Source organism: Balaenoptera borealis (genome assembly GCF_965194805.1).
Source record: "Balaenoptera borealis genome assembly, chromosome: 5".
Taxonomy (NCBI): Eukaryota; Metazoa; Chordata; class Mammalia; order Artiodactyla; family Balaenopteridae; genus Balaenoptera; species Balaenoptera borealis.
The window spans coordinates 49,155,189-49,172,949 of NC_138862.1; the positions used below are offsets into that span (position 1 = coordinate 49,155,189).

Consider the following 17,761-nt stretch of genomic DNA (forward strand, 5'->3'; position numbering starts at 1 on the left):
TCAAAGACTAGAGTAATATTTGATTCAATTTCTTACAGCAGTCATATCAAATAATATTATTTTTAGAGAAAATATACTGCAGATCTAAAGAAAAAAAATAATGTAGATTTTTAAATACCTGTTAATGACGGAAGGTTTCCTTCTATCAGGACAAATATCAGAATACCCAGAGAAATCTTCCCAAAATGAGGAAACATAATCATTTGAGCCAAAACCAAAAGAGGCCAAAATCCTTAATTGAGCACCCAAAGGCCTGAAACTTCCAGTAACAAATTGTTACAGAAAAGGTCTAATGTTTAACAGTTTACGTTCAAAAACTGACAACCATTCCAAAATCATTATAAATTGGCTAAATAAAAATGGTGTCCTTTCAAAGTACCTCTCACTTCTTTTCTGAAATAACCAGCATGCTATGAAAGCAGGAGAGATAAGCTAATTAGGACAGATGGGGAGAGACAATTTCTTTAATCTAGCCAGCTAAGCTCTTTATTAACACTCTCCTTGCCTTTAATAAGCACTCCACTTAAAAATGTTTCCAAAAAAACTAATAATGTTACACATATAATTCAATGAATTTTACAACTTTTCTCAATCTATTAGTCAAACCTGATAGATTCACATGTTCTCTGGGTTCTTCTACAACCTATGATTTTTAAGCATAAAATGCCCAGACTGACTATACCTGTCTATGTCCGAAATACAGAGCTACATAAAAAATAAAGTTAGTTTTCTTGGTGTCGTTTCTTATAAATTTCCCTCGATTAAAAAAACTTGAAAATCTTTCACTGTAACCACTTACGTCTCCTTCCTTATCTATAAAATAGGATAGGAATAGTAAAGCTAACTCATGATAGAGATATTGTGAGCATTAAATTAGTTAACACACAGAAAATGCTGAGAAAAGTACCTGGCACCTACTAAGCACACAATATAAATGGTAGCTACATAATAATAACTTTGTTGCTTAATTTGCTATTAAACATGAGGCCCAGTGTCTTTATCTACATGAGTAATTCTTAACCAAGAAAGGATATCCTTTACCACAATGGGGGACCAGATAAAAATTTTGTATTAGGGCAGTTGGTTTTATCAAATAAACCTAGTAGAAAGGAATTAAATTAGTCAAAATCCCTGTGGAAGCTAGGATTTACTATCAAATAGCAATGAATTTATATCTTATGTACCTCTGGCGAAGTTCTCTGGAAAAAAAAAATGTTTTGTAAAGATCTAAAGCACATTTCTCTTCAGAATCCTACACTAGCCCTGACCCTGATTTCTCCAGTTCCCAAAAGGGACCAACTCAGTTGTAAGAGAACAGGCCACCTGGGTGGGTGCAAACCACACCAGCCTAAGAAAGCCTCATACACATAGAACCAAGTCTTTTAACAGCCCCTGGGCAAAGTTTGCAAATTTCCATAAGGACAAGGTTAGTTACAAGAGACTCTACAGAGGGAAGAAGGGGCCCAGGTTTTCCAGAAGAGTGTTAAAAAGTTCTGGTAAGGAGGGCTTCGGGGTACGCATGTCTACTCACAGTTCTCCCAGTCCAGACAGTTCAACAACTGGAGGTCATTTTCACAATAAAAGATATATGTATATGTTGAATACAACTGACACTTCACATTTATTTTAGCTTAGTACTTTTCCAAAGAAATAGTATTGAAAGAAAGAAAACACAAGATAATTTCCTATTAAGAAAGGGCTTAAGCTTGGTGTTAAGCCAAAAGTAATTAAAGCATAAATGAATAACTTTATATGACTAAAAAGTAGGTGACAGTGGAAAGATGAGGATAGAATGTAGATTGGAATCAAATTAGAAAGGGCTCTGTATGATAAGTCTAGACCTATTTTCCCCCTAAAACACACACACACAAAAGCTGATTTTAAGAGGTATTAAACTTTTTCTTAAAAAAAAGAGCTACCATTTTTTTATCCCAAGAGTTGTGAGAATCACTGTTACCTTCTCTAAGAAGGCTTTCCCTGTCTAGTGACAACCCTCTTACTACCTCTCTACCACCTCTCACTATCTCTCTCTCTCTCACACACACACACACACACACACACACACACACACACACACACACACACACACACACACCACACACCCCCGAAGGCTGAACACCCTCCTGTGCTCCAAAAAAACTCTATGATTGTTTCTAACAGGCATATTAAAACTGTTCATATGTCCATTTCTCCCATTAGACTATAAATGACTTAGGAATAAGAGCTGTCATTCCATTTTTTTCTACCTTGTACATTGCCTGCTAGTAGTAGATGCTCAAAAAATGTTCCCTGAACTATCAAAATTACCACACGTCTGTTAAAACAGTTAGAAAAATTAATCTAAGCATCAATTATATGACATGCACTGAGTAACATACAATTTAAAATCTATTTCTAAGAATGGCTCACGTTTCTTAAGGAAAAAAATTACACCTCAATTTAATGAATTGGAAACACGTTTAATATAAAATGTTGATATTCTCAAAGCATTATTTCCATATGAATTTAGGAAAATGAATTTTAAACAACCTTCAAAACATGACAAAGGACAGTGGTGTCTTTGAAAAACATACAAACAAAAAAGTTAAGAAGTCACAAGGAGATGTATTAGATACTTGCTTTCCCAAAATTAGATATACAAAATAATTAAGTCATCTAAAAAATCCCCTCCCCCCACACAGAAATTGGGAATGAAACATGTAATTATAACCATCTTTATAGGAAATCTCCAAAGGACAAATATCTTTAACAATATAAAGATGTTGACAAGATTAACAGAAACTTAAGGACACTAAGGCTTAACTGACAACCTCAATTCACAGGATTTTGAAATAAAATGTTCCGACTTTTAGCTTCATCTTAAATTGCCTTTGCTTCACTGCTTTATATACACTAACAATGTAAATCTAAGAGATGCTTAAAACAGAAGATTAAAAAAACATTTTTCTTATCTAAGAAAATACAATATAATCATCCCCTCAAAATATTCCTGATAACATTAGAAGGTTATGAAGTGTTTAATCATATGTAATACCACCATCATCACATCAATTCAGCACAGTTACCTGAACATTTAATAAAAACTTAAGCTCCATGGGGATCACAGGTCCTTAAAAATTACAATTTAAAAATACAAAAGCAATGAGAGCAATCTGGCTTTTGCAGATGAATACTGGGTAAACAGCTATAAAATTATGTATTTAGTCCTAACAACTAATATAGAAAACTTTGAGGATATTTTTTTAATTAAAGTTATGAAGTCACCAATTTTATCTTCTATACTTACAGGAACTGTGTACATATATTCTGGGATGTCAGAATAGGATAGAAGCCAATATTTATATAGCTATACCTCAAATAAACTAAGTTGAGCAACATATACAATTTTTAAAAACCTATTTTGGATAGCTAAATTTTTCTTCCAAATTTCACTCTGAATGAATGAACTAAATTCTCAGATCCCCACACATGACATCAAAAGAAATGGAAAACAAACAACAATTAGAATAGAGTAATGGTTCCACTTAGCAATTGAGAAAAATAAGCTGCGCTTTGAAAGAGTGAATTTATATCACTTTCCTAACATGTCTTCTCTCACACTATACAGAAGGGATGCCGTAAATGGCATTTTCTGAAGCCTTGATACTAAATTCTTTTTAAAAAAAAAAAATACACAGTATTCATATTGCATGCTTGAGCTGCAAAGAATAGAATTACAATATAATGTGACTTGTCACAAATTTGACAAGCACTGGGGCTGGCACCAGGGAGGACCTAACTCCCTTCAACTCCCAGTTATGTGGAAGTACAGATCACATAGTTTTATTATCTATAAAAACATTCCCACATTACATATGCTATTGCATCATCCAAGCATATTTAATCAGAAAAATATCAAATATTTATGAAATTTTAATTTCTATCTAATGACTTTATCTATATCACCCCCATTTCCACTCCATCTATGAGATCCTAACAATTCTAATATTATATCTTATATATTTTAAATAATGTACAGTGACTTATAAAACTACTGCAAGTTATTTTCTTCTCTGTGAGCTGGCTAACACAAATGCTGATAAGCAGCTTTCCAGTAATCGTATAGAACTTCTATGTCATGTTTGTACAGATTAACTAGCTACTGCTGCCCTTCTGTTGCTGTAAATGAAGTTTCAAAATGAGCTCTCGAATATCTTCCCGTTTGGTCTTTATTACATGACGAGGAAACCATTTCTCCAAATGAATTGGAAGTTCAAAGTTAACAATAGGATCCTAATGAGAGAAAAGACAGAGTGCAATCACTTTAGCAGTATAATTCAAATTTGTTTTAAGCTCATTTTTATAAGAAATGAGAAATTGCTAACTTTTTTAAATAACAGCTTTACTGAGATATATTTCACATAACATACAATTTGCCTAAAGTATTCAACTGAATGATTTTCAGTATATTCAGAGTTGTGCAACCATCACCGCAATCAATTTTAGAACATTTTCATTAAACTGCTAACTTCTGAACATCAAAATTAAACACCATATGTTCTGCTACAATGCATGTTTAAGTGAATTAGTGCAAAGAGAATTAGTAAACAGAGAATGATTCAGTACAATGCAGAAGTCAGGCTGGTTTGAACACAATTTTTTCCAACATGTTAATATTTTGAAACCATTAAAACAAAGAGGAAGCCTTAGCAGTAAATGAAGAATCTCACATAAAAAATAGAAAATCCTGTAGAAGTACCTTCTTTTAGTCCACGAAATAGCCAATTTAGTGGCTTAAGGAACTGATATATTTTCCATTATGTTAAGCTTAATAAGGAAGTTGCAAGTTGCAACTGCAAAGACAATTTTGCCTGTGTTTAAAAAAATAAATGAGTAACTGCTGAATAAGACTACCCCTAGATCATGTTTATAAATTTGATGAAACTATTAGAAGCCAGATGTAAGAAGGACTTACATCTTAAAGAAGAAATTAAGAGACCCAGAGTATAAAGCTGAAATGAAGGACTGACTGTGATTCTAGGGGCAAATCTCAGTGGAGATTTAACTGTGTAAGTATTTTTATTAGAATTAAAATTGTTTTTCTTATGGCCTAGTTACAAAGCTCCACAGGTTTTGAATGGTCAACCTGAAACCTATTTTCTTCAATCCACACTCTGTTATATTAGTGCACAAATTTGTGAAACACAAGATTTAGTGTTCTGAGGTTTTCCCCCCAACAATCTTAAGTGGTGCTACCACCTATATTAGAAGTATGTTCTACTGACTGAGGCTATGTAAAGTAGAATTATATAACACACTCAGACTATGTTATGTAATAAGGTACTTTGGATATCTAAAAACAAAATCAAATCTCTTTGGAAAGAGTATTAGAAGGCCAGAACTGTCACCCTATAATGAAGTTCCAGTCTAGAATAAAAAAGGAAAAAAAAACAGCATAACATGTTTAGTGGTTTCCATAATGTGTACCATGTTCTACTGTATATTATCAATCCTCCCCAATTATACCAAAAGTTATAACTGCATACTATAACCCTCATGCTTTGAAAGTACCTTTAAGGATTCTCCAAACAAGCTTCTGGTCAAAAATACCTTTTGCTATTCCCATCTTCATAAATAATACTAGTTATGACTGAAGTAATGAGCTAACAGTTCAAAAAGCAGAGTGATCCCTTCCTATTTAAAATTTCTTTTTAACGTTGCTACAGTTCCTATAGAGTCTCTGATGAGCTAGAAAATAATACCCATGCTTGTCATTGTACTTATGTAGCTTATGGTTTTCTGAGCTTCTTCAATACACAAGTCTTTTAGTTTTGAAAATTTTTCTTCAAATTTGTGTCTGCCTTATTCTCTCTCTCCACCCCTAATCCTTCTGCCACTCCAATTACATGTAAATTAGACTTTTTGACTGTATCACACTTGTCTCTTATGCTCTGTTCTCTTCTTTACATTCTTTTTCCTCTCTGAGCTACAGTGGGATACTTTCTACTGTCCTTTTTTAAAGTTCCCTCATCTGTCTTCTGCTTTATTCAGTCTGCTATCAAACCCATACAGTAAATTCTTAACTTTAGATATATCATTATGCATTTTCAGTTCTGGAATGTCCACTTGACTTTTTTTTTTTAGCAGATTCCATTTTCATCCATTTTGTTTATCTTTGACTATTTTCTCCAACATATTAATCAAATCATTTTAAAGTTCTTATCTTCTAACTCCAATATCTGCGTTATATATGGTTCTATGCCTTTTTTTTTTTCTTATTTCTTGATTACCTCTAACATTTTCTTGCTTCTTTGCTTGCCCAGTAATTTGTGATTATATGCTGGTAATTGTGAATAAAAAACATATTTATGTCTTTACATACCTTAAAGAAGCTTTCCACATATTGCAGTAAATATACTCCACAATCACTGCTATTATCTTGTTTAGGAACTTTAGGGCATAGGTCCACCATGTTTGTTTTGCTGAATTCACGATGAGTTTTTCGTTTAACTTCCCACTCTACCTCTAAATACCTTAAATCATCAAAAAGTAGAGTGACTCAAGTAGAAATTTCTTTACTATTATGCAACACTTTCACAAAAATGGAAAAACATTTGCTGCCAAATATATTGACTCCAGCCACATTTCAAAAGACTTAAACCTTAACAGCACAAATTATAATATGAGGCTTCAAAAGTGCGACTTTAAATAAAATCATGAGTTTCAAACTAAAAGCCAGACTTTTTTCAACAACTCAACTTTCACAACTCATATACATAAGTCACTTATATTACAAAGTAAACTAAACAAATTATTTTTAAACTTTAGTTGCTAGTTTTTTCCAGATCCTATAGGAAATTTAAAAATTACAGACCCACATGCACACACAAAATAAGAATGTGAAAGAGTTCTTATTTTTTTCTAAAGTGTTACTTTTGACAACCACTAATATTTGCAATGCTCCTTTGTAAAATTATGTCTTTTGTTCAATTGTGAATACAAATTCCAAATTTACTTTTGATATAATCCTTGAGAAATATTTTACACATAATGGGGATATTTGTTATTAATTAGATTTACAGGCCTCATCTAAATAAATAATAAAATATAATTCCTGATATAATCTTTTCAGTAATTCTTAAGGCAACTTAAAAATTATTGAGATTTTAGTAAAATTGTCATTACTTACTCTCGTAAATTCTGAACTGTGTTTTGTATAGAAGCAGCTTTCAAGGAGTCTAGTATGAGAATGCATGGCCTATGAAAATCACAGGAAGAAATCAAGATGTATATATTTGTATATGAAGTAAACCTAAGTATCTGAAAAGACTCTATTATTACGGCATGTACATACCTTTTACACATTTTCTTTGGTACTGACACATTCATCTCAGGACTCTGAAATAACATGAATTTTTATGACTTTGCAATTAAAGCTAGTGTGAATAAATTAATATTCAGTTACTCTTTAAAATGTTTCAAACAGGGACTTCCCCGGTGGCGCAGTGGCTAAGACTCTGTGTTCCCAATGCAGGGGGCCTGGGTTCGATCCCTGGTCAGGGAACGAGGTCCCACATGCATGCCCCAACTAAGAGTTAGCATGCCACAACTAAGGAGCCCGTGTGCCGCAACTTAGGAGCCAGCAAGGCGCAACTAAGGAGCCCTCAAACCACAACTAAGGAGCCCAGCTGCCACAACTAAGGAGCCAATGAACCACAACTAAGGAGCCCACAAGCCGCAACTAAGGAGCCAATGAGTCACAACTAAGGAGCCCACGATCCGCAACTAAGACCCAGCACAACCAAATAAATAAAGTAAATTAAAAAAAAAAGAAATAGAAAATGTTTCAAATAACTTAAAATTAAAATTTCAAATAAGAGTTCTTTTCATCATCTAAAGTAAGCCAACTTCATTTTTTTTTTAATTTATAGATTTCTTTTCTTATACTGGTGAAACAGTAGTTTATGCACTTTTACATGTGACCTCAAGAAGTTATGGAGCTTTAACATGGCCTAAAAAACAACCTGGAACTTGAATTACTTCTATTCAGAGTTGCCATCTTAAGCAAAGATAAAGAAGTTAACTGAACCTGTCCTTATACACATTCTCTTAACTCAGTATATGATATCAATAGAGACAGACTTCTTCCCTGTGAAGCACAAGAAGCAGATTATTAATGTATACTAAGGGACAAGAGATGGGGTATTTTGTTATTTTTGTTGATAAATTTAAGAATCAATAGATCAAACTTTCTTTAATATGCAGAACTTCTCAGTACCTTTATTATTCTAATATAACAGTGAATCTCTAAGAGAGGAATAGGACACAGGGTTTACCCAACTTAACTGACCTTAGAATCCTTTTTATCATAAACCGCATCTTAGAACAAGTATTCCATGGAACCCAATTTGGGAAACCTGGCTCTAGAGGCAAGAAGGAACTCCCCTATTCTGCCGCTGTGACATCAGAAAAGGAAACCTCCTTCCTTCTGCCCACCCTGTACCAGTGACAGTAAAGACACAGGCCTATGCCAGGGAGGCTGCTGCTGTCTGTATGTATTAAAAAATAATTAGGTGGCTACCTTAATCAATTAAGATACCAAATCTAGACCATGAATATCAGTTTAGAGGTCCATTTAAAGTAAAGTTAACAGTAACTATCTTAGCCTCAGGAGTCATATGGATTGACCATGAGTCTGCTTTGAATGATTTTTACCAACAATTTATAATAATAGAAAGTGGAATATAAAATATAGGTAATCAATTACTCTGAGTGCAAAAACTGATGACATAATGAAGAATAAAAGTACATTTTCCCATAGAAATTGAAAAAGTAGTCGACCAAGATGATCAGATAAACTATAAACAAACCTAGGGAGTTAAAGTAAGCTAAACAGATGCAAAAAGAATGATAATTTCTCTTGTTCTCTTTCCTACCCCAACGAAATACTCCAAAGAATCATAAAACAGCATAATTTAATTATGGTACACCAATATCCATCATAGCCCACCTAGCTATGCCCTATTTTCCATATAAAATTGTTATATTCATGAGTTTTCCTACCTTTACATTTATAAAAACACACTTACTTGAGAATCTTCTGTACCCAAGGATAGTGCTGAAGAAGTATGCAGATCATTATCTAGTTAGAAATAACAAAACAGTTATGTGTGTTTATTTTATGTCTAATACAAAGTATTTAGATAAGTTTAGATTGTAATTTGTATGCATAGTAGTAATTAAAGGGAAAAAATACCTGGGAACTATTTAATTTTTTTTTTATGGTTAATGTTACAAAAAAATTCAATCGATGGATAAAACTGACAATGCTTAATTGGCTGTCATCACACAATACATACACCGCAGAGCCAAAACTTGAAATACCAGTTAGCTGGGGCCAGTTTCCTGTAAAAAGACAATCTTCATAGATTGCTAACTTATCAAAATCTCTGCTGTTTTAATGTGGAGGATGGTTAATTTGCCTAGTAATAATTCTTCTAACATATGATCATAGAGTGTTGCATAAATACACTTTTGCAGCATAGGAGGATTAGACAAAATAGAAAGTAATCAGTTGCTTTATCAGTTTTTCTTTCTCCCCCACAAGAGATAGGTTTTGGCCAGTATTAACGGTAATGGCTATTATTAATTCTGCTTGCTGCTTAGGCTACAGCTATAAAATACAATTTGATTTTTTTTTCTCAAAGAAAGTAGGCTTATTTGCTTACTTAAGATTTGGGTTGTAACATAAGAAAAATCATGGAAGAATTATAAGAGACCCGATATTACCTAGCCAAATTACTAGTGTCAACAGGAATTGTGTTAATTTATATTAAGAAAAAGAAAAAAGGGGAGATTTCAAGCTATGCCTGAAGATTCATGGCATGAATTCTTAGAAAGATTATTTTATAAAAAGTGCTATGATAAAACTTGATATAACAGTAAAACCTGACAATTACATTTTGTTTATACATGAGTCTGGGTATCTATCATGAAAATTTCAGACATTTCTTCTAATAAACTAAATGATAAGAAATAATTATACTATCCTTTAACTTCATATTGTTCTCTATAATCATTTTACTGTTGCCAACATTATTAAAAACACCATCCACATTAAGTTCATCACCTATTGGTTTGTTGTCATGTTGGGACTGCTGAGCCTGGGAGTGCTGGGATATAGTTTGTGGAAAATCTTCATACACAGCTTCTTCTAACCATGGAAAACAAATGACTGCAAGATACCAGTGAGACCTGTTGAAAAAGAAATATAATCTTAATAACACAAAATCTAAACAATGTAGAAGAATATGTTCTAGAACTATAACTGAGAAGGTGGGTATAACAAACATCAATTTTGAAGAAGTCCACTGTAGTATCTGAACACGCATTCCAAAACTAATTTAAAAAGCACTAAGACTTCTTAGGGTAAAATCTGAGTAAGTCAAACTTATTTACTTTTATATAATTAGTGTTTCCTGTTGAGAATCTGCTTTAATAAACAAACAAAGAGACTTATAGCATCACCTTTTTTCTGTTAGTGCTTAAAGAGCTTGTTCTCTTAAATATCTGAAAATTTATCCTAAAAGCTTTTCATTTTTTGTTTAGAAAATCTTTTCTTGAGTCCCACCTCAAAATAAACTGAATGTCTAAGCCATTATAGTCTTGTGGGCATTTGTCATTTTTTTCCCCACTATTTACAACATAAGTATTGTCAAACCAAAATCCAAGATAAACTCATTATTTTAGCTACTTCTTTAGAAAAAAATTAAAAATAATACCTGGGTTTATCTACCCATACTTTTTACTGATTATTAATCTAAAAATGCACAAAGTATTTTTCTGCACTCTCCGATTTTTTTTTTAAATAATCTGAAATACTCACGACTCATTTACAGGCACAAAGATATAATCTTTATTAAAGATGTTTATGTGACGAGTCCATGTTCTTACTCTCTTATGTCTTCTCTGAGCCATTCTGGGAACAAAAAGATAGACATATTTGATAGATAAAAAATTAAAAATTTAAGATAAGGATTTCAGGGGTCTTTTTTATACACTGAAAAATGCTAGCTTTAGTTTACTTAACCATCTTCTTCAAGGTACATAATATTTAACAGACTAGAAAATTATCTCATTTTATTAACTCCTGGCTGTTTTTAAATATGATCACTATTTATAAACAATAAAGTAATGGATAAAAGAAAGGCAGCAATTCATAAAATGCTTTACAGATTCCAAAAGTGTCTCAGCAACTGAATATAAATAGCTATACCTATTTATTCTATTTAGTTCCACCTGTGCTGACATAAAATATTATCATTAAACCTTAACAAAATTGTCTAAATGTTATATCTGTGATAAGGGAGGTGTTAAAACTTAATGGAAGAGGAGGGATGAGGTATATAGTCTTAGATTTTTAAAGATGAGACTCATCTCCCTTTATTTCATTTATAAGAATATTATAGGACAATGAGTTAAGCATACCCATTATCCATCGTTTATTTCTTTGACAAATATTTATTAGGTTCCTAAGAACAAATAATGAAAATCACTCACACTGCCCTAAAAGGATTTACAAAATAATGAAGGCAGAAAAAAACTACAACAAATAATTAAAATATAAGTGTCATAAAGGATACAAAGGAATTATGGTGATGGCATCTAGGAAAAACATGAAGAAAAGGGCTGGGACACACGAATAAGAATTCCTTTTCTTTACCTCATTAGGGAAGTTAAAGAAGGAAGATATCAAACCAAGTTTGGATGTCAAAAAAGGTTCTAGGAAAGGGATAGCATTTCACAGTGGCATGAAGGAGATGGTGATATGTGACTTTTGGCTCAGTCCCACGAAGGGCCTCTTTTTAGTCAGAAAATTAAACAAATCATTAAGTTCTTATACATTTACATACCAAGTAACACAGGAAACAGACGTCTTTGCCCTATCCCTGTCCATGTGAATATCTAACCAAACTCACAGGAGTAGACATTGGGAGCAAGATGGGGCTAAAAGATATAGTAGGAATTAGTCACTATGCAAAAGATTGATTTCATAAAATAATGAGTCATATGTTTACCAAATTTTCTTACCTCAAAATGACCCAACCATTACAATGATTATAAATTATTATTTTTACCTAGTGCAGAGTCTCTTAATTTGTTTTCCATCTGAAAGATCTTAAGGATAGACACCTGGTTTTCTTTTGTCTTGTTATGTTGCTGTTTGATAGATTTCCTGATTATGCTAACCTTATTTGATTGGGAATACATTAGATATTGGATGGGGCAAGGATGACAGGAGAGAATACGGGGGCCACAATATAATCTGTTACTCTCTGTTCCTAACTGTATGGAAAATCCTCAACTAATGTCTAACAGTTCTCTCCCCATTCAATAACATACATTATTATCTTTTATTTTGAGTTCCTAGTATGTTCCAAGAACTGAGCAAAATGCCCCAGGCATAGAGTAGAAAATAAGACAGATGAAGTCCCTGACCTCATGGAGCTTGTATTTTAGAATAAGAAACAGAAAATGAACAAACAAACAAAAAAATGATTAGAGATCATGTTGTAAAATAAATTAAAAAGTGCCAGAAGAAGAAATTTCTGTCAGAAAACAGGAAAGAGCTTAAGCATATTTGAAAACTGAAAGGAGGTAGGCTGAGCTGAAGTGTGATAAATGAGGGGAGAGAATGCTGTGAGATGAGTTTAGGGACATGGACAGAAGCAGATCTTGCAGGATCTCATAAACCACAGTAATGACTTTGTGAATCATTTAGTCTGCTATTTCCTAACACTAGTAGTTTCAGCTTCCTGTAGCATTTATTGGCCATAAGTTATGCTTTGTATCCCTTGTCACGTTGCTTCTGGGTTCTTTTTTTTTTTTTTTAAACAGACTTGTAGGGATTCTTTGTGTGAATACTAATTGTATACATATCAGGCTAAGCATTAGTATGAGTATTTGTGTGTGTGTATATGTATGTATGTGTTTATATGTATATGTGTATGTGTGTATATAAATATATATTATGCATAAGATACATATAAGATCTATCTTACACTGGAAGATGCCACTCATCTAACTCAGTTTTGTATTATGTTTATATATGATCATTCATACAACATCTAAATTTTTTCTAATTTTTTAATTTAAAAAATTTTGTTAATACAGCAGAATCTACCTTTTCATTTCCTCAGTTTCTACTTGGGTATGCCAAATGCATAATCTCCACACTGACTAGTAATCTTAAAACAAAATGTGGGATTAAGTGCATGGTGCCAACCATCTGTTTCTATACTCATAAAATAGAAGAGGAGGGCATCAGAAATGTTAAATATCAAATTTATTTAATAAATCTTCCCCTTCCATATATCCCTCTCCATTAACCCTGATTATCAGGAATATTTTCAGACTGTGATTTTCTCCTTAGTTGACCCTGGCAGGCCTTGTCTACCAGCACAAATTCCAAATCCATAAAGACACTCAAAATATAGATGACTACACATCCCAGTTTGTCTAGGGCAGCCCCAGTATACATGGGCTGCCCAGTGTAGCTATTATTAGAGCCTCCTTTTATTCTCTCAAGTGTCCCAATTTAGGCCGTAAATTATATAGTTGCAATACTAAAAACAACAGACAAAGCTTGAACTTTGAAACTGGAAAGCTATATCCAACTTCGGATAACTTATCTAACTTCTTTAAGCTTCAATTCATAACAATAATGGCATTTATCTCATAAGACTACTGTAGAATCAAACAAAATAACTTTATGTTCACTGTCATGGCTCCAAGCAGGTACTCAATAAATGTTAATACTCTCTCTATTCCTATCCTCCTTCTCCAACAACACAACAAGTTCAGACAGTTTACCCATTTAATCATCTTCTTACTTGCTTATTAGTCCTATTATTTTAAGGGGATGAAACAACTCTCCCAGCCATTTTTTCAAAGGCAGTCCAGTACAACAAAAACATCTCTGGATTAGAGGTTAAAAGATAAAGATTTAAGTACCAACCAGTTCTGTCACTTACCGGAGTTCTGCCAATCTTTATTGGCCTGCTTCCTCATCTGAAAAATGCCTTACATACCTAAAAGCACTGTTATGGGAAGAAACAATGTACAAAAATGTACCTTGTAAAGTGGTAGACAAATGTTTACATTAACTTTTTAAAAAATAAAAACTCTTTTAATTTTATCATGGGCCTAGCATAGAGATTCTCACACGAAGTGTTAGGGGCAGGGAGAGGGGCGAAGTGGCTCCAGGCTCACAACTACCCAAGTTACCGCTAAGATACAAAAATTACTCCTTCCTCCTTTTTTGCCTAGCCCTGTCCACTGCTCTACAGGTTTTAGAATTAATCAAAAAAATACTTGGACAGAAATTCAGCTGAACTGTGGGAACATGGTATTTTTATAATGTTGCATCAGTTTAATTAAATAGTAGTATGTTAGTGAGGGTCCAACCAGGAAAACATAAACCTCCCTATATATTTAAGACAGATAAAATGTAATGCAAATAATTGGCTACAGTGGTGATAGAAAAAGCGCAATGCCACAAAAGGCAATCAGTGAGGCAACCAGAGCTTAGCATAGTAGGACAATGCTACATCCTTATGCTGAAGGGCAAAGTGAAGAAGTAGTACCTCCAAATGGAAGCTGGAGATCTATCAGGTCTGTCCAGTGAAAGAAGGACCCACAGAGGAACTAGAACCACTACCAGAATAACTGCCCAAGGCAAAGAGGGTAAGGAAGAAACATCCTGACTTCTTCTTTCCTTGCCTTCCAACCTCCAATATCCCCCACAGAACATGCAATTAGAAATGCAACCTGTAAGAGTCAGCCTCCCTGTGATAGGGAACAGAACAGTGGAAGGGTAAGAAATGCCTCTCAGAGCAAACAGGTCCAGCACCTGCAAAAGTGGTAATACTGCTCACTCTAGGAAATACTGTAAGAAGTTATTTCGCTAAGTCCATCAAAATAGTATGTTTTCCTCTTAAAACTTAAGTACACTGAAAGACTGACTTACGAAAGATTTGGATTATCTTCTGTTAAATTATTTTCCTTTCTTGTCAAGCATTTGTAGAAAAAGCTACTAAAAATGTGACTTCGTTCAACAAGTTCATCTGACACCTTCTCCAATATAAGATACCTGCAAAGTAACAACACCACAAAAGTAAATTATTTTTAGATTTTATCCAGTCTTCCTCCAATTATCTGTGTTCAGAAAATCTTCATTTTTATGTCCTATTAGAGTCAAAGCAATCTTGCAATTTGCTCCGATTTCAGCTTTTTTTTGTTCTTTAGTTACCTCACCTTCTATCAAGATCAATTAAAGCAGAAATTTTCCACATATTCATTTACTTAACAAATATTTCTCAAATTCCTAATATGTGCCAAGTACCATATTTATACTAGCGACATAAAACGAGAGGGGGCAAAAAAAGTTCCTGCCCCCGTAGAGCTTACAATCCAGAAGAGTGACGGTAGAAGGAAATATTAATCAAATAATCATACAATCAAATACAAAACTGAAACCATGACGCTCCTAAATAAATCTAGAGAAATTTTAATAACTCTGAGACATGACTAATCTCTAAATCCTTAGTCCATTTCTTTACTAAAACAATTCTTCAACACAAGTTTATAATTCAATCACTTAGTGATTAAACCTCTCATAATTAGAGAACTCTACTATTGTTAATAGTTTATAAAGGTTCCAAAATGATCTTGGAATTGCTTTTTAAAAAAAGCATAAAAGACAAACACAACTTGAATTTTTTTTAATGTGGTTAAGTGGAGGGTATACTATGTGGAAGGCGACACAAAGAATGCTTTTGGTGTGCAGTGTTCTTTACCTTAATCTGAATGGCGATAACATGGGTACACACATATGTGAACATTCAAGAGCTATACACTTAAAATTTGTGCACTTTCCTATTTGAAAGTTATTCATCAATATTAAAAATAAATAGAAAGTAGTTTAAAAAATAAAGTAGAATCCCCTGTGAAAAGAAGTCAAAGAGTCAGAGATACAGGCAGTTCAGTGAAAAGGAAGTATAGAAAAATACTCTTGGAACTGAATTTGAAATAAAATTTTATTAGTTAATTCCAATAAAACATATCAAAATTAACATCAAAGATGATCCAATTCATCTCACAAAATATAAATTTGACACTATTTAGGGATACAAAAATAAGTAAGATATAAGATGCTCAACCTTTAGAAGGAAAATAATCATAATGCTACCCAGTAACTTTAAAATAAGGCAAAATACTATATGAACCATAAAAGAGACACAAATAAGGTATTATGAGAGTTAATAATATCTGTTTAAAATCAGGAAAAGTTTTCAAGAAGATAACCCTTGTGAGGAACCTTGATAGAGGAATAAAATTTCAACAGGTTAAGATAAAAAGAATATTCCATGAAGCAAGAGTAACACGGCATTAAGGCAAAAGAGTGACTAAGGATGGGCTTTGTTTAGTAAACTGTTTATAATTCCGTTTTGCTGGACTATGTAATAGGTGCAGGGTTATAAGTAGATGGCAGAAAAGACAAATTAGTGTCATATTATCAAGACACTCAAATGCCTGACTGTGTTTGAACTCATTTTGACAGGTAGTAAGAAATTAATAAAAGTTTCTAGTGAGAATTGCATTCATGGAGTAAAGAATAATAATGGTGGTAATAATATACTTAACAGATAGGAAAACAGAGACAAAGGATATAAGGAGACTGTTTTGAAAGAACAACAATTTAGGTAAGATAAGTAGTACTAAAAAGATCATGATGACAGAAGAAAGAGAATAAACAAATTTGAGAGACCAAATCTACTACTCAGGCAACTGAGTATGTAGAGAAGGAAGGGAGGGTGAAGAGTCAATGATAATGAAAACTTTACTCCCAGCCAAGATGGAATAATAGGGATCAGATTTACACTCCTATTTGAAACAAGCAAAAAATCAGACAAAACACATGAAACAATAGTTTTCAAAACACTGGACATCAGGCAACATAGAACAGTGACCCTTGAGAAACGGTGAGCTCCGTAATTGCCTCAGCTTACTGCCTTGATAAGTTTCCAGGCTGCAGCACAGAAAGGAATAACCCAGGTGGAACACGGCAGATTCCCTGGGTTGAGGAGATGCTGAGAGTCAGGAGAGACTAAGGCAGCGAGAGTGTGCAAATCAGAATACTGGAAAAGAAAAAGCACTATAGACAGAGAACTCCAGACATCTGCAGAGAGTCCTCCTCAAGAATTTAGCAGAATATTGATCACTGCATGTACGTAAGGAAAATACCTAAGACTGGGGGAAGAACTATCTGAAAAAAGTAGAGGGAATGGTACCCAGCATTCACGCAGGTTGTGGGAATACTGCCTGCTGCTACCAGCCAGGCTGGAAAACCTCATGATTCATGAAGCACTGAGTAGAGTATTCAGAAGGGTCTTTCCTCATAGTGGGGATTAATTTGTTGGTCTCGCTTAACAAACTTTAAAAAGCAAGATCCTTAAAAGCATCAAACTGTTTCCAAATAATGTCTCAAAACACAATTCAAGAATATTTATAGGAATATACCAGCACCCAGTAAAAAAATCACCAGACATGCAAAGAAGAAGAAGAAGAAAAAAAAAAATACCACTCATAATGAAGAGAAAAATCAGTCAATTGAAACCAACCCAGAACTGACAAGGACGCTAGAATAAGTCGAAAAAGACATTAAAACAGTTGTTATATAATAATTATGTTCCATATGTTCAAATAGTTAGAGACATGAAAG

At 33.4% G+C, this 17,761-nt stretch overlaps 2 protein-coding genes across 8 annotated transcripts in view; both read right to left on the reverse strand.

Annotated features, from left to right (window-relative positions):
* The window catches only part of IMPG2 (interphotoreceptor matrix proteoglycan 2), a 77,247-nt gene extending 74,905 nt beyond the window's left edge, over positions 1-2,342 (reverse strand). Inside the window, exon 1 of the mRNA XM_082392061.1 lies at positions 119-2,342. Coding sequence (XP_082248187.1) covers positions 119-203 — 85 coding nt within the window. The 5' untranslated portion in view covers positions 204-2,342. The remainder of the gene's footprint in view (positions 1-118) is intronic.
* Positions 2,343-2,438: 96 nt separating this feature from the next.
* SENP7 (SUMO specific peptidase 7) overlaps positions 2,439-17,761 on the reverse strand; it is a 147,868-nt gene continuing 132,545 nt past the window's right edge. For all 7 annotated transcript variants that reach the window (XM_082392074.1, XM_082392071.1, XM_082392073.1 and 4 more), the window contains 8 exons: positions 15,008-15,130; positions 10,865-10,957; positions 10,109-10,233; positions 9,069-9,121; positions 7,334-7,377; positions 7,169-7,237; positions 6,362-6,512; positions 2,439-4,272 (listed from right to left, as the gene is read on the reverse strand). In XM_082392074.1, coding sequence (XP_082248200.1) covers positions 4,135-4,272; positions 6,362-6,512; positions 7,169-7,237; positions 7,334-7,377; positions 9,069-9,121; positions 10,109-10,233; positions 10,865-10,957; positions 15,008-15,130 — 796 coding nt within the window. In that variant the 3' untranslated portion in view covers positions 2,439-4,134. The remainder of the gene's footprint in view (positions 4,273-6,361; positions 6,513-7,168; positions 7,238-7,333; positions 7,378-9,068; positions 9,122-10,108; positions 10,234-10,864; positions 10,958-15,007; positions 15,131-17,761) is intronic.